This window comes from Phaethon aethereus, assembly GCF_964289735.1.
Source record: "Phaethon aethereus genome assembly, chromosome: 6".
NCBI classification, from domain to species: Eukaryota; Metazoa; Chordata; class Aves; order Phaethontiformes; family Phaethontidae; genus Phaethon; species Phaethon aethereus.
In genome coordinates this window covers 34683704-34703702 of record NC_138580.1, presented here as the reverse complement: position 1 = coordinate 34703702, position 19999 = coordinate 34683704, and the positions used below count along the sequence as shown (strand labels likewise).

The 19999-nt window shown below is 44.9% G+C and overlaps 1 protein-coding gene across 1 annotated transcript in view; it reads left to right on the top strand.

The window, feature by feature from the left end:
* Positions 1-14062, top strand: part of GLS (glutaminase) — a gene marked incomplete at its 3' end in the record, with an annotated part of 62828 nt that extends 48766 nt beyond the window's left edge. Inside the window, exons 15-18 of the mRNA XM_082001721.1 lie at positions 12027-12088; positions 13226-13302; positions 13509-13572; positions 13906-14062. Of these exons, the coding sequence (XP_081857847.1) occupies positions 12027-12088; positions 13226-13302; positions 13509-13572; positions 13906-14062 (360 nt within the window). The remainder of the gene's footprint in view (positions 1-12026; positions 12089-13225; positions 13303-13508; positions 13573-13905) is intronic.
* Between the last annotated feature and the right edge of the window lie 5937 nt (positions 14063-19999).

The following is a 19999-nucleotide window of genomic DNA, read 5'->3' as shown; positions in this document are numbered from 1 at the left end:
AATCTTGACCTCTGACTCGGGTGTTCTTTTTTCCTGTGTACCCCTTGAACCCGTTCATCTTTAGTGGTGGTTTTCTCTGCTAGAAGGGGAAAGACACAACCAGTCATGCACTGCTCCTCCCCCAACTTTTCCCACCATCGTGCAGAGTACCTCCTGCCCCTAACGGTGGTGCAGGAAAGGAGAAGCTGCCCCATTCATGCACCCTGTATGATACTATGATACGCTGCGTACTCTTTTCTAGATAAAAATGAGTTTGAATGCCCCAGTTTGGGGATGCAGGGATTCAGCTAAGCTTTGGTTTGTGTGGCCCACGCTAGCTCTGGAGCTCAAGTTCTGGAGTCGGTATTGGTGAAGGATTGATTCCTCTGCCTCCACGGGGGGAGGCAGTGGTGGGAGTGTGGGAGTTGAGAAACATGGCTGGCCAAAACAGCCTCAGCTCACTCCCGGGGGTTTGCGCATCTCGGGAGTGGAATAGATGGGCATGGTCTTTCTGAAAGAATCTCAGTTACTGAAGGTAAGTAGATGTTTCACTTAATCTAGTAAACACTTTGTTTTAATTATTTAACTCTTAATTAAATAGTTGTATGTGTAATTTAAACAGAATCAGTTTACTGATATTTTAGAATGAATCAATAACCAGAACAACTGTTAAGAAAAAATCACTGCAAATTCACAGCATTTGTTGTCAGGACATAAGGTCTCTGCTTTCATAGCTTGCCATCTTCAAGGACAGTTCAGTCAGTGCCATTGTTACTGTCTTTCAGGAACTTGAGCAAAACCAGACATAGTATGCAGTAGACTATTTACGGATTCATGAACTATATTGGAAATATATAGTATTTCAAATTTAATTTACGAGATACTAAATATCATTTATCATTTAAAAATTAAAATAATTCAGTGTAGTAATCTCCGAGCATGCAGCGGCTGAATTAGTTGTAGAACTGAGCTCAGTCCTACCCTATGACTCTTGATTTTTCTCCGTATGAGTTAAAAGATATTTTTTTTTGACTCCTTGATAGAGCTTGCATCTCCTGCTTGTCAATATTTAAGATGAATTAGCCTTTTTACAGGTAGAGAGGTGGTGTTTTGAGGAATACCAGCGAGACAGACTCTTTCCAGAACTCTGTGTCCACTTGGAGATCATTTTATGAGAAAGAGGTTGGTATTGGAAGAGGCAAATTCTGGTTTAGTGTGTCCTTCATAGCTCCAAATGTGATCGGAAGAAAAGGTGCCCTTCTGCTCCCAATTACTGCTTCCTGTGGCCTTGTTAGGCTTTTAAAATTTTATGCAAAATAGTATGGTAACAGAGCAGAAAAGATGGACAAACAGTTATGGTATTGTGCTGGCCTGTAGCAAGTATCATTCTTAGATGCTTTTAAATACCTAGATTATTTTAAAGTATTCTGATGAAAAAAGGACTTTGGGCAGAGATGGATAAAGAAAATCACTTAACTCTAAAATGCAATCTTGATAATGTAATTATTTGCAGTTTCAGGTAGGCATGCTCTAGTACTTTAGACTTTTTGACCTGTCTCTAAAAGGTTTGAATCTGCAGGCAATGTGAATGGTAGAAATCCATTTGAAACTAGGAGATGGGTAGGGGGAGAGGGAGAGAAGCCCTCCCTGCTCAGCCTTCACCTCCAGGAAGGCTGCCCTTTTCCTTTTGCGACTTTAGCCTATCCGTTACCCAGTAAAGGAGATTGACAGTTGTTCTCAGGATGAAGGAAGGGGTTTATGATACTTTTTTTTTTTCCTGGTGTCAAGAGAAATCTTCAATGTATATATCTGGTTCGCTTAAATGTTTCTTATGTTCAGCTACATGCACAGCTTCTGTGGCAGGTACTAAGACTGAGCTACCAGTAAAAGCGTGTTTGTATCTTAGTGCTCCTGTGTCTAACTTGAACCTAGTCAAAAGTCTTTGTTAGCGGACAGTACCACCTGCCTCATCGCTTTTCCCCCTTCCTCCTCGCTCCGTGCCAAGTGCAGCCTGAGGCCGAGGTGAGAGGCGGCAGCTGCGGCGCTAGCCCTTCGCGGGCTGCCCTGGGAATGCTCTCCTGCGCCTGCTCGCCGGCTGCTAACCGAGCAGCCCTCTGCTCCCGGAGCCTACCTAGCTGCTCCTCGCAGCTGCCGGCCCTGCGTCCTGCTCTGGAGTTAGGTCAGTAATTTAAAGGTCAGAAGACTCTTTTAACTCGCAGACTTATCCAGCACATTTGTATCACTTTTAATAAAGTATAAATTCAAGAAAAAGTGGTAATACTACCTAAAGTAACGTGTTCCTTGTGTTCCTGTGTAATCAGCTCAACCACCCAGGTGCAGCAAGGGTCTGTGCGTAGGTTGCGGAGCACTGGAACGGGTTTTTGCGGTCACAAATACAATTAACTCGTGTAAGTGATTCCAGACTGAAAGCTGTTGGTGCTGTGTTGCCGCCTGATAAAGCCAAGGGGAGACTGAGAAGCTCCTCTGTGAAGCTGGGTAAATAACTAACCGGCTTGCTGGCGTTGCCTGGGGCTTTTCCAGCTGTGGCAGCGCAGCTGGTTTAAAGCTGCTTTGGATACGAATGTGTGACAGTACGGCCTCTTGTGTGGCTGCAGTCTAGACGTAACTCATGGGAGAAGCAGCTTTCAGTATGTACATGAACTGTGTTTGAACGTGGCTGCTAAAAACTGTAAGGCAGTTACTGAGGGATAAATAAGTGTTTTATGAGTCCGTTAGTTTTTGACCGACAGCACAAGCTATGGGAATAATTGTTGTGCAAGCGGCGTTTCAAGCGAATTCCACTGGGGAGCCGCCAAAAATAAACTCCGCGGTAGCAGCTTTGAAAGTTATTGTTGCAGCTTTGACTCCAAAAATAAATGCAGCACCCACAGCTGGTAAAACTGATGGGGCTGGGTATCAGCCTCTGTCCCGAGCTGCAAAATGGAGCTTGCACCATCTAGAGGAAGAGAAATCGTAGTTAGTGCGTTGGAAAGTGGGCCGGGGAGAAAAGTGACAGTGCCGTGTTTCCTGTGTTGGTTTCAAAACACAGAAGAGTAAATATTTGCAGATTCTAGAGTTATTTTTGCACTTTCTTCAAACTCCATGAGGAAACAGGGATCAGTAGTGGAGAAAATAGGCTAAAGAGGTGGGGGGAAAAGTTCTGAAGAAGTGAGAGTTTTATGGAACAGCTGGCCTCGTTTATATTGTCAAATAGTTCTGTGTGTCATTAATGTGTGTAAGTGTATGCATTCATTTATTCACGTAGCCTCTAATTCTTCGTAGTAGAATGGGAGCAAAGACTTTCCCAAGGAATTCTGACTTTACAAACTTTTTGTGAGCCTTGTGTTCATTTAACGTGGGGCAAGAGGCTCTGTTAGAGCCAGCTGGCGCTGGGTTTCACTAGAGGTAGCTGTGATCTGTTGATCACTCTTAGTCGAGCCGAAAGACTTATTTTTGCATGCTTCAGAATGTTCTTTGGAGGAATCGTCCTTTCTTACGGAACTGCTAGTTTTCTGTAGAATAAGGTAATGCTGTGGCTTAATCCAGAGGCTGCTTCGAGTGCCCTTTTGGACTGTCCGTCCCTAGAAATACTCGGGGCTGGCAGAACCTCACCGGGCGAGCTCCGAGGCCCGCGAAGAGCCAGCCCTCACCCGGGCGGCACCTAAACCGGTCTGGGGTTTGATGGGTAAAACACAGCCCTTAAGTGCGGGCATTGCATCCCGGCAGGCTGCCCGCCCCGGAGCATTGGCGTCCCTGCGGCGAGGTGGAGGTAGTGCTCGGCTGAGGTCGGAGACCTCTGTGTGAGAGGTGCTACGCGGGCGCGTCTCCGGCGCTGTGCCCATCTCGGTGCCCGCTGCGGTCCTTCAGACGCGCTGGGTGGTACAGACGGCTGTTTGTGCCAGACTGGAAACTAGTTCCAAAAGCTGTAAGAAACTGCAGTGGGAGGACAGGGTGATACTTAAGCGCTTCTGACAAACCCATGTTGTTTGGTTGCATATTTGATTACAGTTCATTCTTAGTTTTTACTTCTTAAAAGTAAATGTTTTACCCTTAGGTAATAACTTTCGCTTTGTTTCAGGGGAAGCAAAGCAAAAGCTCAGTTGCAAGGATACCAACTTTGGATTGAGAGTTCTTCTCCTACAAAACAGAGCTTACCTTCATATTGAGGAGCGGTATTTTAAAGGAAAACTGTGGCTGTCTTTCTTAGACTTGAAGTTAATTTTAATTTTTTTTTTTTTTTTTTTTTGGTATTCCAACACTAGCCTTGTCAGCGGACCCTGGACAGCAGATTCCAGTTCATTGCAAATCAATTGTAAATACAAAAATGGTCAATTTTTAAAATAAGTAGTCCTGTCTAGTGTCTGAACGTACAGACACCTGCGTTCCTCTCTGAAATTCATCCCAGACTTATTTTTGTCCTTTTACGGACTACTTGCATTCTAGGTTTAATTTCAAAGTTGAAGCTTCAAAATTCAGTTTGAGTAGGTTTGTTTTGTTTTTTTAATTTTATTTTGAAACCTTACGTGCAGGGAGAAGGTCATCTGTAGGCTATGCTTCAGCATAGTTGAGTCACAAGTTTGTCGTGTAAAAACTGGGTGACTAACACCACTGCTGTTTCAGTGTTTATCCTGGCGTCTTAGGTCGCAGGAATTCTTTTTCCCTTGATAGGATAAGCGTCTAAAAATCCACACTTTTCCCAGAGAGCGGGAGGAATGATTGCTTTTTGCTACACACTGGGATGACCCTCTTCAGGGAATCAGCTGTAGGAAAAGTAGCAGAACGGTGTCACTGTGAAGATGAATTTCTGCTGATCTGGGAGGTTTTTATTGCTTCGGGCAGTCCCACGAGCTGATCTAAACTCTTTGTTCATGGCCACTTGCGAAGGTCAGGAGAACCGGGAGACTTTATAGTAGCCGGTCTCTTCCCAGTACAAGCCGTTAATCCTCGCTCGCTAGACGAACGCTCACCTTAGCTTAAAAATCTATTTTTTGCATTTCAGAGTTAATCCAGCGCTGAGCCGGCTCAGCGATGCCACGTGCCGTTGACAATGGGTGCGACAGCTCCGCGCGCGCGGCGGCGGCTGCGGCGGGCCTTTTGGCACGGAGACGCTTCCGGGCGACTGGGTGTAATTCCAGCGGCGTGTTCTGCGCTGGTGGAAAGCTGCAGGGCTTTAGTCCCGTTTCGGGCAGCTCTGCTACAGCCGGCAGCATCCGTCGGGGGACTGGGTGGGTGCTATCGTGCACTGGGAGTCTTGCCTTTACCTGGGGCCCGCTGCGAGACCCTGGTGCCTCGAGGGCCCGGGCTGACGGTGGCAGTTCTTGTCACTAGGGACGTCCGAGCTGCAGGAGCTGAAGTTCGTATCCCGGTTTGTCGCCACGCCTCGGTGCGATGCAGGGAACGTGTAGAACTTCATTCAAGCCAGTTGCCCGGGAGGGCAGGGTTCCCCAAAGGAAACGTTGCATCCCATTTTAAGAATGAAAGACGAGACGTGAGAGAAGAGAGTGGTGCCCTTCTCGACTTGCTCTACGAGCTCTTTTTTTCCCCCCTTGTTAGATTTGAAAGTCTTCTGTCACCATGCTGGGTCTGGTCCATAGTAAAGGTCAGATACGGCAAAGTTCTTGAGAAACAATGTGCATTCAGTTCATTCATTTTTTTTCCCCCTGATATTTTAAACCTCTCTTTTTGAAGGCTAACCTGTGGCATTGTCCCTAAATATCATGTGAAGAGCACTGGAAAAATTGGGGGGGTTGTTTATTTGTCCTTGTTTATATTGCCTTTAGCAGCACCATTTTAAACTGTTGGGCTTGACTCTATTCCTCAGCCACCTGGAGAAACAGTAAAGTTGGAAGTAATATTTTTTTAGACTGTACATTCTGTAATGTTTTCAAAGAAATTGGGGGGGGGGCATCGCTCTCAGGAAGCAGGACACAGTAGGAAATCAGAGTCCAGATTCCGTGACCTTTTTAGCTAAGAGCTTCTCATGGAATTAACGCAGCTCTGAGCTAAATTAATTTTTTTTCTAAAGGATTTGTTTTCTTTGCACGCACAGCTGTTCGGCTTCTCGCTCGCGATCCAAGCGGAGCACGGAGCAGAGGCTCGCGCCGCCGCGCTGGCGTCGCGGCAGCGATGGCGGACCAGGACGAACGGCCCCGTAGCGACGGGACAGAGCCCGGGGCTGGCAGGGGCGGCTGCTCGCCTTTGGCTCCTGCTCGAGCTTCGGCTCTTTCATAATAACCCTGCAGCGCCTGAGGCAGCGGGCAGAAGGTGCCGGGTCGCTCTGCGCTCGCCAGGAGACCGTAGCAGCTCATTTCCCTCTCTGGGCCTTCGTTTCCCCTTTTAGCTGCCGGTAGCGATAGCAGCGTGCTCTCTGAGGGGTTTGGAGAGACTGGTTGATAAGCATTAGAGCTAGGCAGGGAGAGACATGCTGTTCTTCTATGTTAAAAAAAAAAAAAAACCTCTTATAAGCCCGTCTGTGCGGAGAGAAGCGATTCTCATCTCAGTCTTGTGTGGGGATTTGCCATTAGCCGTCATGAGACTAAGGCTATTAAATAAGTCGCCTCGTGTGGGCTGGGTTTGGGGGTGCGGCTCAGCTAGTAGGAAAGACTATTTTGTTACAAATCTTCCACGGCCGAGCCCACGTACCAGTCAAGCCTTTCAGATCAATTAGGTGTGTTGAAATTTCACTTGTGATAAATAACATTAACGTGCTGAAGTGAAACTTAGTTTTTCATTAGGTTTTTCAGGTTGGTAACTGAGAAATTGGAAAAGAAAACGACAGCTATCATGTCTTATCGAAGTACTTTGCCGATGTGTGCTACAGAGAAGCGGGGGACGGCGGTGTACTGGCTGGGCACGCCTTTCCCGAAATGCTGAGGCAGCCCTTGCGTTTTGCGGCGCTTCCTCCATTCCTGTGCAGTTGGTTTCACGTCGGAATCCCGCTGCTTGAAGGAGACTCCTTCGAAGCTTTTAGCACAGTCAGGTTTAGGAGATATTTAAAATACCCGCAATGGGAAAGCTTTGGACTTGGAGTCCCTTTAAGGCTCAGTTTTCCTTTCTAACTTTCAATGCCGTTATCTCACTCTGTACTTTTGGGGTCGTTGTTTTTTCCCTCCCTTTTTTTTTCTTCTTCTTTAGGCCCCCGTGTTTATCTGAAGCGTCTGCCGCAGCGCTGTGACTTCCCGCCGCTCCGAGTGTTTCCTTCCTTTAACTTGACCTCGGCGTAGTTCTTCAGCAGCAACAGTCTTGACTTGTCTGTCTTGTGCTGCTCGCGTCCTTACCCACAGGCGCACGTGATGGCTAGTTGGAAAGGAGCTCTGGAGGTCGTGGTCGTTTGGCCACCTCTGAAGTGAAGCAGGACCGTTGCCAGCACTAGACTGAGTCGGTCATAGCTTCATCCAGCCGAGTACGAGGCCTCTGTGAGCCGCTTACCTGAAAGTGAAAGTACAAGGTGTTTGGTCTGGGACTTCGGATCTTTAATGTTGGGCGACACAAAGATTCCTGAGGAACCTTTCCTTTGCTCACCTGGATAACAAGGATCATATCCAGCACTCGGGGAAGAGTGTTCTTGTACAAAGACCGTTTCATCGCCGTGAAGCGAGCCGTGCTCGGTGTTTCTGGCATGGGAACAAGAGAGCTGTTAAGTTACGCCGGTGCAGTGCATGCGGGTGTTTATCTCCCATTTGACGTAAAGTGGAACAGTTTTTGCTCTGGGTTTGATATTGCTCTGTAGCTGTATGGTAACATTTGATCCAACTCATATATAGCGAAGGGACTCCATCCCTTCTCCTTTTATTAAATTTTCATAGTTAAGGAATTCTGTGCAGTAGAAAAAGGTAATTCATGGCTGTCAGGTTGAAGGTAAACTTTCTGTTCCTGTTCCTGAAGATGAGAGAAAAATTGTGTTTGTCAGTGCAGTTAACAGAAACACCAGTACTGGTTACGGCACGTAGAAGATGATGAATCACTCGGTGAGAAATGCGTTGACAGAGTCTCTAAACACTCAAATTAGTTGCCTTGTCCCTTGTGCCCTACTTAGTTTGAATGGATACAGCTCATCTGTCATCCTCACACTTTTTTTTTTTTCCCCTCCCCTACAGTTCAAAACCCCACTGTTGTATGTTTGCTGCTCCCACCTCAGAGTTTCCTTGGCTCTTGGCTTTTGCAACAGACCTATTTTAGTCTAATAAGCTGTGAGTTTGGGGGTAAAGAACTTCTACTTGCATTTTTGAAGTCTTGATTGTGCTTGATTTCATGGCAGCCTAAGTGAGAGTTTGTGCAGATACAAAGCTTCTGGCAGCAAGTTATTTTTACATAATGACTTTTTCTCAATGTAAACGATAACATCTTACATGATGGTTTAATATATGCGCTACTTAGATTAATATTCTCTTGAAATCTAAGGGATGTTCCAGAAGATGCTCATGGAAACTGTATATTCTTACTTTGAATTAAAAATGTATTTTGTATTTGCAGACTTTTAAATTTTATTTTTGAATTCACTTATGTCCGTCTGTGTTGTTTATGGCTGCCTTTTGAGCAATTTCATTTCATACCTTATAAAGTTTGTTAATTTTTTGGCCTGGACTATGCTGCTGTTAGAGTAGGGTGTAGTTACAGGGTCAAGGTGTGTTTTGTTGCTAGCAAACCCAACCTAATTCTTCCATAAAATCATTAAAGCCTCACTGGGATGGGAATGGGGGCAGGTAGCCCTAGGGGAAGGTTGTTTCAGAGATGATGGCTACACTCTATCTGCTTTTTTCCAGCTTGAGTTCATTCCTGACCAGTTTTGGATAATTATTCTGCTAATTATCCCACTAATTTGTTTGTCTCCTGCTTTTTGTATCCCATTACTTTACTGTTGTACAGAGAGCAGTCATATTTCTTCTCAAATTTCTTTCTTCTGAACTAAACAAGCAGAGATTTTTTTTTAAATTTTTTTGCCTGGACTTGTATTTCTTTTTGGTTTGATCTGTCAAGAAGTTCAGTTTTATAATAATGTGACCTTGGGTTTTACGTTATTAATCTTAAAAAAGGAGCAGCTTTAAGCTCTCCCAGACCGCTGAGAGACTTGGCCTAAGATTATTGTGTTAGAAGGCCTCAGGAATCTCCAAATTACATGTTGTCACATCACTACAGAAAATGAAAATGGCTTCTTAGCAAAAAGTTCAGCTGAATCCAGAGGGATTCTTGGCCCCAGCTGCGCTTGGAAAGTTATATTTCGTAGGGAAGGAATGCGTGTCGTTTTTATTTTATTATTTTAATACACATCTGCATACCCCAGAAACGTAAAGAAGCCCAGCCAAAGCGATCAGTTACCTCTGAAATGGTTGTTATCAGGGACAGAATGCCCTTTCTCATCCTAGATCCTGAAAAAAGGAGAGTTTGGCCCCTGCAGGACCTGAAGCGTCTGAGTGCAACGCGCAGGTCTGCTGGGGGGGCCCTGGCCGTGCCGCGGTGCTCACGTCTCCGCAAGGAAAACTCCCGAATCATCCTGATGAAACGAAGTTCCCCTTTCATGCCTGCATTCAAATAGAGTCTGCAGCCCGGTATCTAGAAAAGAGATGCATTCTTTTAGGAGGCTTTAGTATTTTGGCATCGCTGATGTTTTCTGTTGAAAGCCTGAAGAGCTCTTGGATGCTCACTGCCCTTAACCGGTCTTGGTGACGCAGGTGATGCCGTCTCCATGACAGCCGCAAGTTTACCACAGACGCGATGAGACACGGGCATCCCTGCACGGTAACGGCTTGCTCCCGTGGCCCTGTGGCTGCGGTACCGAGCCGGGGCTGGAGCGAAGGCGAGCGTGGCCGTGGGCAGCCCGGGGAGGAGCCGCTGCCCGGGCGGGTGGCTCAGCCAGGCAATGGCTGGCGCTGCATCCAGAGCAGCGCCCGTGCTCGCCTGCGGTAGGATTCTTGGTCATAGAGTCGTTGAGTCGTTTGGGCTGGAAGGGACCTCTAAAATCCATCTAGTCCGGCCCTCTGCAGCGAGCAGGGGCATCTGCAACTAGATGAGGTTGGTCACAGCCCCGTCCAGCCTGACCTGGGATGTTTCCAGGGACGGGGCATCTACCACCTCTCTGGGTAACCTGTGCCAGGGTTTTACCACTCTCAGTGTGAAAAATTTCTTCCTTGTATCTAGTCTAAATCTGCCCTCTTTTGGTTTAAAACCATTACCCCTTGTCCCATTGCAACAGGCCCTAAAAAGTCTGTCCCCATCTTTCCTCTAAGTACTTGTTTAAGTACTGGAAGGCTGCAGTTAGGTCTCCCCGGAGCCTTCTCTTCTCCAGGCTGAAGAAGCCCCACTCTCTCAGCCTGTCCTCACAGCAGAGCTGTTCCAGCCCTCCGAGCGCTTTCGAGGCCGCCTCTGGCCCTGCGCCGACAGGTCCGTGTCTCCCCTGTGCCGAGGGCTCCAGAGCCAGACGCAGCACTGCCAAGGGTCTCCCCAGAGCGGGGCAGAGGGGCAGAATCGCCTCCCGCTACCTGGAGGGTTTGTGGGTTTTTTTCAGAAGCTTTAAACAAACAAATCTTCATGGGAGGAACAGGATTACTTCAGTCCTGTCCTCTGTAATGCTTGTGAGGAGGGTCTGGGAAACTACCGGGGGTTTGCCAGGGTTAGAGGTGACCCAGGTGCTGTGGGAGCCCAGAGGCCCAGGCTTTCGGGTTTAGAAGCAGCCGGGGCCATACGGAGCCTCCCGGGTAGGGACGGAGACCTGCAGATGCTGGCGCTCGCTGTGCGGGGCTGGGAGCCGGAGGAGCCTCCCGGCGCAAACCAGAAAGGAGCCGCAGGAGCCTGCGGGTGGCTGGAGCACGGAGAGCGGCTCGGCTCCCGTCCGCGTTCTGGCTCCTTTGGCTTCAGTCTCTCTTTGCGTCAGTGCATACTTGAGGTGTAAAAAATAACAAGCAATTCCACTGCTTTGGTTTATAAGAGGCACAGATGTTATCTCCTCTGTGGCCCTGTGAAAATATGCCAGTGTTTTTGCAGAAATCTGTGGGAGACTTGCTTGTGGGTGGTGATTTTTTTTCTTTGTTTTTCTCCTCCTTGTAGTGGAAGGTCAGCGCAGCATCAGCTTTCTCCTTCATCTCTGTGACTTGGCTGGTAGCTGCGACAGAACTTTGTAGACTCAACTTACAAAGCGATGCAGCATTTAGAAACTTTACTGGAAAATACTGCGAAATGGTGCCTGGAAGTGGCTATATCAGTTTATGAAAGAAGCTGATGTGCGAGATGCTTAAAAACATCAATCTTGTCGGGTTTGGCTTTCGTTAAAACTTGCAGAGCCGCTATAGCCGGGACATGTTAAAAATGTGCATGGGAGGGGGTTTGTAGCCAACAGTATCGGTTTTTACTAGAGTAGTTAATACAGCTGAGAAAAGCACTACTTGCCTGAGGCTTTACCTATATTATTGGATCTAAAAAGTTCCTACTTTTGTCTGCCTTTAAACCTTGCTTTTCTTGTAGCGGTTCATTATGTGATAGAATTGCTTAAAATTGTTGATTTGAAGAAAGCCTCTGTATTAGATGCATGCAAGGAAAACCTGTAATACAAAGCAAAACGGGTATCATTTCTTCTCTTCTGTTAGATTTCTCCTCGCGTTAGGAGTCTCCGCTGTGCAAAACCTTGCTTTTCCAGAGCGTCTTTTTCCAGTTTGTCTTAGGAGGCATTTATGGTTTGTGAACTGGGCAAAGTGATGCTGTCTTTGTAATTCAACGCTCAGTATCGTTGGGCAATCAAAGAGAGACGTACGGTTTGTCCATACAGCAAGGCTCCTATTTTTTACCACGATAGAATGGAAATGCACATTTTATGGCTCTTTTACTTGGCCTTATGAGTTCAGCCTTGGAAAGACAGACATAAAAGTGCCGGTAGCAGAGCAGGCTGGAAGGAACTCTTCCAGTGTTCTACGCTGTACCACAAAGCGTGGCCAGGGAAGAGGGTAAAATTAACAGGTTCATGAACACTGGGCCGTCTGACCGTGCTGGGCTTTTCTGGGTTTTCCGTTCTTCTCTTTCTGAAGGCAGCTAAATAAACTGGACTACTTCTCTCTCTGTAGGTGAAGTCTGTGATAAATCTGCTGTTCGCTGCCTACACGGGGGATGTGTCTGCGCTCCGGAGGTACAAATTGGTGCGGGGCTGGGAATAGGAAAGCTGCTGTTTTGGTGCCTGCTGTTGTTTACTTCTGAATATGCACCGTGTCTGTCTTGGGGACAACCGAGCTGCGCTGGGGATTCAATACATTCTGTTAACACGCTCGTAATTACTGCGTTTTAATAGTTATGTTTTGCCTGACTCCTGGTTGAATGAATTTGGAAATAAAAAGTTTGAAAACTCCTACCTATGCACAAGTGGAGAGAGAAGTATGCGTGTTTAAAACAAACAAACAAAACGAAACCACCAACCCCCCAATCCAAAATACAACACCCCCCCGACCTAATCATCAGGAGGGTACCCTCATGCTATCCTGTAATCCCATTGTTTTCCATTCCTTTGGATCGTACTGAAATAAATTTCCTTAACCATTTTTTTAATAGTGATAGCAGAAAATCCTATCTGCACTCTCGCCTGCTTTGTAGTTCAATTCTGAAACTGCCACAGAAGTGCAGGTTGGGAAATGCACATTCTTGTTGGAGAGGTTAGGAAGTCTAGCTTTGCTTTTTAAATCTGGGGTAGAATCTGGCAAAGCTTAAAGTAATAATAGTAAGAGACTAAATAAACATACTGATTTAGCTAGAATATACCTGAATGTAGTTAGTGGGTGGAAAAGTGTGTATAGTTTAGCTCTGCTGTCCCAGAGCACCATCATGTGATGAAAGATCTCTCCCAACACCGTAACGCTGTTCAGGATTTTCGGACTTTGGGAGTCCTCTCCGGATTTCCTCAGCTGGCATACGTTTACTTTGCCTTATATGACTTAGCTTGGCCCTATTAGGTTTTAAATCAGATAGGTTGACCGTTAGGTTTCCTGCAAAGACATTTTATATTTCTTTGTTAAATTTATGTTAAATGTTAAATTTCTTTGTAACAACTGGAGACCAAAAAGAAAGTTAAGCCCCTACCTTATTTTTCAAGCCAAAGCAGTAAGGGCCCCTTTCGTTATACTTGAAGGTACGATGTGCTCTTGATACCGTTTATATCTCTTCACAGCAGATGTTTCATCATTTGAGCAGAGGGTTATTGTTCCGTGCTAGTTTTGTAACTTGTTTTAATTATGTAAGACTCTCTGTAATCGTTTTTGGGTGGGTTTTTTTTTAGATTTGCTCTGTCAGGAATGGATATGGAACAAAGAGACTATGACTCGCGAACAGCTCTGCATGTAGCAGCTGCAGAAGGTAATCTTTCCTCATATGTGATTTGCTAAAAGCGTTAATGGAGCGTGGTCACTTCTCCGTAGCGTATGTTCGCTCTCTTTATATGCAGACCTGCTTTTTGAGATTTTCTGTGTGTATATGCATATGCATTGATATATAGAGATATCTACATATATAGAGAGATATATAAAAAACCATATATACTCACAGTCCTGCTTTTCTTACAGGACATGTGGACGTTGTTAAATTTCTACTGGAAGCATGCAAAGTGAATCCTTTCCCCAAAGACAGGTGAGTGGTTTCATGGCCCGTTTGGAGCCCCCCTGAGGAGAGGTGTCTATCAAGTCAGAGCGGAATGCACTGGGCCAGTACACTGACGCAGAAGGAACAGGATCCTACTGGTTCTCTGTAGGTTCTGCAGAGCAAGCAGGAATAAAAAATGGTGAACCATTAAAACCATTATTTAAAAGGTTACGCTCAGCTTACGAAGTGTTTTCACAGTTACTGAGCTTAGTGTGGTTCTTGCGCTGAATTATTAGCGCAGTATGTAAACAACTAGATTTTTGGTGCTTTTGGCTCTGTACTTACCTGCTGATCTTAGGAATACTGTGCTCTTCCTTCTAGGTGGAATAACACTCCTATGGATGAAGCTTTACATTTTGGACATCATGATGTATTTAAAATTCTTCAAGAATATCAGGTCCAATACACGCCATCAGAGGATCCCAACAACGGAAAGGAGAACCGAACGGTTCATAAAAATCTAGATGGCTTACTATAATCACCTTCAGCTAGATCCTAAGAATCAAATCACTTACCTATTTAATTGTGGTATACATAAGTAATGAAGAGCGTGTGTGTTTCTATCTGATAGTGGTATATATTTTACAGAAGTCTCTGTTACTTCAGTGTTATGTTACAGGAGTTTCTATACGCACAGGACAAATCCAATCTCAAAAGAAACAAAACCAACAAAGAATCTCCCTCCATAATGTGAGCAATATTACCTCATGCTGCATATAATTGATGTATAAAAATATTTAGCTGTTGTTGGCTTTACTGTGCACTACTTAATTTATTTTTGTGTTCTATGTGAACTCTAGTCTGTGGTCAGGAATTTTTCTGCTGAATTTTCGTTCCTATAGCCCTCTGTTTCCAGTATGGCCAAGATGAGCCAGAGTACTGTCAGGTATGAGCGTCAGTGAGGTCTTTCAGAAGCTGAGGATGCTGATGTAGATTTAGGCTGGGTGTGTGAAGTAAGGATCTGCACTTAACCTTTGGGGGAAAAAAAAATAATAAAAATTTCCACACAACCTTGTTTACATAATATAAATATCAACAGAGTATATAGGTGACAGTTGTCAAAGGTCTAGGCTTGTTCTTAGAAATAGTCTTGTCAGGGAATCTGTTTTAAGGTTTGTTTGACCAAATGGCATAGGGGAATGTGACTTGTAACATCAAACAATGTTTAGTGGGTTTTTTTGTTTCTGTTTTGGAAGTGTTCCCTTCCGTTCCCTTTCTCTCGCCTCTCCCTCCGCGTTCAGCTGCTGACATACTTCCCCGTAACTGGGGCACGCGGGTGCTTCCGCTCCACGCAGCCATGTTCCTTGCAGGTATATTTGCACTACAGCAAGCCTTGGCAAGCTGCAAAACCCCTTTTGGGCTCATGTGTGGTGTTCTTGGTGGTTGCACCAGGAACCAGCACAAGCGTGTGAAAGGCAAAGAGCTAAACCAAATACTGCATGTAAGTCTGACTTAATTTAGCCTTGTAATAAGGAACATGGATGGAGTGAAACAGCTTTAAGGAGCACAGAGCCAATCAAAGCCTGAGCAGAGCAGGAGCTAAGCCAAATTTTGGGTCTGTTCTCTTCTTGCACTACCATCAACCAGGGAGCAGGGTGCTGCATCGGTGGGATTCCGCTGGTGTAGAACAGGTCAGCAACAGGAGCACAAGTAGGCGATGCCATTCGCGGCGAACCGTGGCGTTTGTTGTCTGGCCACTGAAGCCAGCTCGGCATGTGTCCCATCGTGGCAAGCGTAGGTGCAGGCATTTGCTGTTTGCAGAAGTACGATGTTGCGACAGTTCCCTATCCCGTGTGCAGTTGCTTCTGCCAATAGTGTGGCATAAAGTCGGTAGCCACTTAACTTTTAAGAGTTTGGTATTCACAGAACACCACAGTTGTTGGACACAGGCAAGAATTTTAGCACAAGAATTTTAGGCAAGGATCATTGAGCACATGGAAAAGTGCTTAAGAATTATGTGTATGGCTACTTTTATCCTAGCACGTAGTGTACAAGTCATTAGTAGGTCTCAAAGTTCAAATTTTCTGTTTAGGCACCAAAATCCTTCTGAAAAAATGCCCAAATTCTTTCTGGAATGGTCCAAGCACTTTATAAAGATGATCTGCACCATGTTATCCTCCTTTTGCAAAAGGGTACACTAAGACATAGAAGGCAGTAACTTCTCCAGAGTGACCCAGCGTAGCTGAGAATAAATAAATCCTCTCGTTCCTGTACAGTTTCTCATCGATCTGCCATACTGCCTCCCAAATCACATGGAAAAGTGCTTGATACTCATCACAAGCAGTGACTGTCTTCATGATGATGAAATCCTGGAAGAGTCTGAAGGTCTAAAGCCCTGAAATAGCATTTCGAAGCTGGCTGGCATGGTTATCGAACACTTTTTCTCAAGAATCTTACTGTCCTTAAGCTGCTCTCTTTTTTTTTTTTCCCCTCCCCCCTTTTTTTTCTGGAGATCAGCTATTTTTCTGAAGGCTTTTAACCCGTTCTTTTCGTGTCCTGCGTCACAGCCACTTTCGTTCCAGTCAAGAACTAAAGGAAATGGCCTCTGGCTCTTTATGGAGCCACGTCGGTCATGGAGCAGCACAGGGCCTCTTCTCTGCTGCACCCTGAACTAAATTCCAACGTGTTTTCTCTGGCAACAGATCTGTCAACTCTGGTGTAGAGGAATATTTCCAGATGGGTTCTAGTTTAGTATTCTGTATCTCAGTGCTAATCCGACTTTGTCCGTATTTTTTTTCCTATTAGAACCTTTTCTTTAGCTTCTCAGAAAAATACCTGATTGAGCTTTCTTTAACTGCAATTTGCATTGCTCAAACTGGCATTTTTAAAAGACAGGTATATTATATAATACACATATATTTAAAACAAACCCAACCAAACCACAAACCAAAAGAAGGATTTTAACCGAGTTAACATTAAAGATCATGGCTGTCCCTGAACTTAACGCTTTCCTGAATCGTACCGAGTGCTTTTAGCCGGTCTTGGCTTCAGTGCATTTTTGCTGGTTAGTTTTAGTATTTTTCTCATTGTGAGAAGATGCATTATTTTGTAATGTCCGATTCAGCGATGCAGCTATTTAGACATGGCGTTATTTATAAATATAAATATATATGCAGTACATTGGTTGGGCTGTTGATCATTCATGACACTGACATGTAGATTTTACCATAAATAGCTTTTGGTTATCTTATCAACGCTGACTTCCTTATGCTCCAAAGAGGATTCCCCCACTCCTTTGTTCTTACGTCATATATGTTTCTTCTGTATCACAACCTAAAATCGTTAAGCTAACTTAATGCTTTGTACTCAGAAATATTGTGATAGTCTTAGCATTAATTAGCCTATCTTTGTGAACAAAATGTATTGTACCAGATTTTTTTGCTTCAGAGCTGGACTAGCGGTGACTATACTTACTGGCAGTGTACTTCTGGTCGTTGTAACTGACGGGGCTGATCTTGACTTTGAGATTCTGTCTTGTGGGGAATAGACAGTGATGAATGTACTTCTAGCAGTTTCCCATGAATGAATCTAAACTTGAGCTGTACTGGTTCTGAAAATGAAAGTTATTTATTTTAAGAAATAAAAATCCAGATAGCGTTGCTTTTTACAGCATAATAAATGGAAATACCAAGGTGGCGGTGGTGGGGTTTACTGGTTTTATCTATATGACTGATGTTGGGGTAAGCCTTCAGTCCTGGGGAGGGCTGTCCAGGAACACCCGCTCTGGTCACTTCCATTGCGCAGAGCTTACAGGAAATCGGAATGAGTTTATCTGATCTGGCTTTGCTTTTTTTCTTTTTCTTTTCTTTTAAATCTCCACTTCCAGGGCTGTGTCCCTTTGCTGGTTGCCTCTTGTTAAGAATGGTAGCATTAAGTGGATTGGCCAGGTGCCCTCAGCAGCTCTAGCTTTCTCTTGCCTACTCTCCACTCCTGCTAGCCTTCATCTTACCAACAGTTTCTTTCCTTTTATTATTCTTCTGGCTCTGTAGTTAATATAAAAGCCTGACAAGTGTGAGACAAAGGATCATGCTGCTTAATAGCCCCAGAGAAAAATGATGCCACGCTCACAGCCACCTTCTTAAGAACTCTGTAATACAGACCGACCTGCAGCAATGCAGTGAACTAAGGGCATCGACACTGCCTTAGGCTTCGGAGCCGTAACTTTTTAGTTGCACAAACAAGTTTAAAACTACTTAACTATTGGCAGATACATCATCTTATTAATAGAAGTAGCCAAAACACAAGAGAATGGACAAAAGAGTTAACTGACGGTTCCATTTATTTAAAATGGCAAAAGAATATTCCATTAGGAAAAAAAAAAAACAAGAAATGTTGCTTGTAGAACTACTGGCCATGTAAAGACAAAACCATGAATAAGGCCATTGCTTTAAATCTTTGAAGAAAATTTCAACCAGGTTGCTAAAACTGAAGTATACAAGTAACGAAGACAAACAGCTGCATAGAGAACCCGAGTAGGAGGTGTAGCTCAAGAAACAAATACTTGATTTTTTTGTATCAGATTAAAGATAGACGTTCAGCTAGTTCTGGCAAGATAAAAGCAGTAAGTGACCAGTTGTAATATTCTGTAGCACTGTTGGCTTCAGTAACCCTTAGGCACCAAAAATAAGTCACTTCAGTGATGCTTTCCACTGAAATACCTATGTTACATGCTCTAGGTCCTTTAAATTTTCTTTCTTTCAAGCTTTTGCAGGGGCCTTATCGGTCTTCCTGGGCACAACACACTAGATTGAAACAGTCATTTACTTTCTTAGCGGCAGCCGATGGCTCTAGCATGTCTGAAGGCAGAGAATCTGTTCTGCGCTGCCTCCGTGGGCCGCTGCTGCCCTCCCAGGCGCTGGGAACAGCTAGCAGTGGGTTGAGCAGCTGCAGTAGCAACTGTGTCACAGTTGGGGTTGGAGGGACTTCTGGAGGTCATCTTGTCCAATGCCCCTGCCCAAGCCGCCCAGGTCCTGTACCCAAACATGCGGGATCCAGCCCAAGTCTGGATCTGCAGCCCCTCTGCTCAGCTGCCTGCTGATAGCAGTCTGGACTAACGCATGCCTGTACTCCAGGAGACCAGCTGCTTAGGACGGCCTTGCCTCTTAACCGTAAGTTGTTAATTATCTTCAAACATGCTGGGAAACAATTCTGATCCTCCTCTGGTGGAAGGACAACTTCCTCCTTTAAGTACTAAAGATTGCGCATCCTGCAGCCATTGGTCAGGATAAATTTAACTCCTGCACTTGCCTGTGCCTTATGCCTAATTGCAAAACCACTTCATTATCTAAGCCTGTGGGGTCTTCTAGCTATCCGAACCAAGAGTTAAATAAATGCCCTGGTTCACAGCGCATGAGAAAATCAAGTTCCGTTCCATCTGCTGAAACCTAAACAGGGCACGTATTATTGTAAAAGGTAGGAGTGACCAGATCCTCACCCTGGTAGATTAAGCACAGTGAGTAAAAACATGAACCAACCCCTTTTGCACTCTTGAAGAGTAGGTTCTTGTTCAGCCTGCTGCTGCTGCTAGACAGCATGATTGCAGTCTGTAGAGGCTTTAGTCTTGATTGTACACATTGAGTTGCCACTGCAGCTTTGAGGTGGTGTCCTAAGAAATTTCTTTATGAGAAAGACTGTGCTAAACATCCTAGAAGACCTTGCCTTAAGAAATAAGCAAAAATGAAATGCAGGTAACATTTCTGGCTTGTGTTTTCTCAGTATACCATGCCCTTAGAAAAAACAAAACCAGGACAAAGTTCAGCAGCACACTTACGTTCAGTGTGGTATATACCTGCAGTGTTTATCTTCTCCTTTCTGTGATGCAAATGAAAATTCAAAGCTCTCAGAAGTTTTTCAGAAGTAGTTACACAGAAGGTGCAAGCTTTTGGAACAGAACCTCTGCAAAGGAACTAGCTTTCCTCTGAAGCCTTCTGTGTACAGCCAACTGTGTTAAACGTTAAATTTAACTAATTCCCTTAAACAAAAAGTGTGTGTTTCTCCCATCACTCTTGCTGAGGACGTCTCGCTCCTACTCTCCTCTCTTCCTCCACTCTGGCACGCTATCTTGCTAACTGGAAATTCTAACAACTGAACAAAAAAAGTGCATGTAAGGAGGCTACTCAGGCTGCTGTTTATACTCCCATTAGTTAAAAATTGCTACTGGATCTTCAGGTTGAGAAACGAAGGAATTGAAGTGAAGCGTGTCACTAAGTCATTGACTGCAGAGCAGGATACATAAGCTAATCAGCTGTGTAACAACGCAGTAAAAAGCTCAACCTTTAAGTTGAGTATGCTGAACACATCTGCAACAAGAAAAGTAAATGTCAATTAAACAAGCCAAGTAAAGCCCCAACACTCTAGTCTTTGCTAACCACAGAGCACCACCAGGTCCTCCCCAAAGAGCGCCAGATTCGCATCT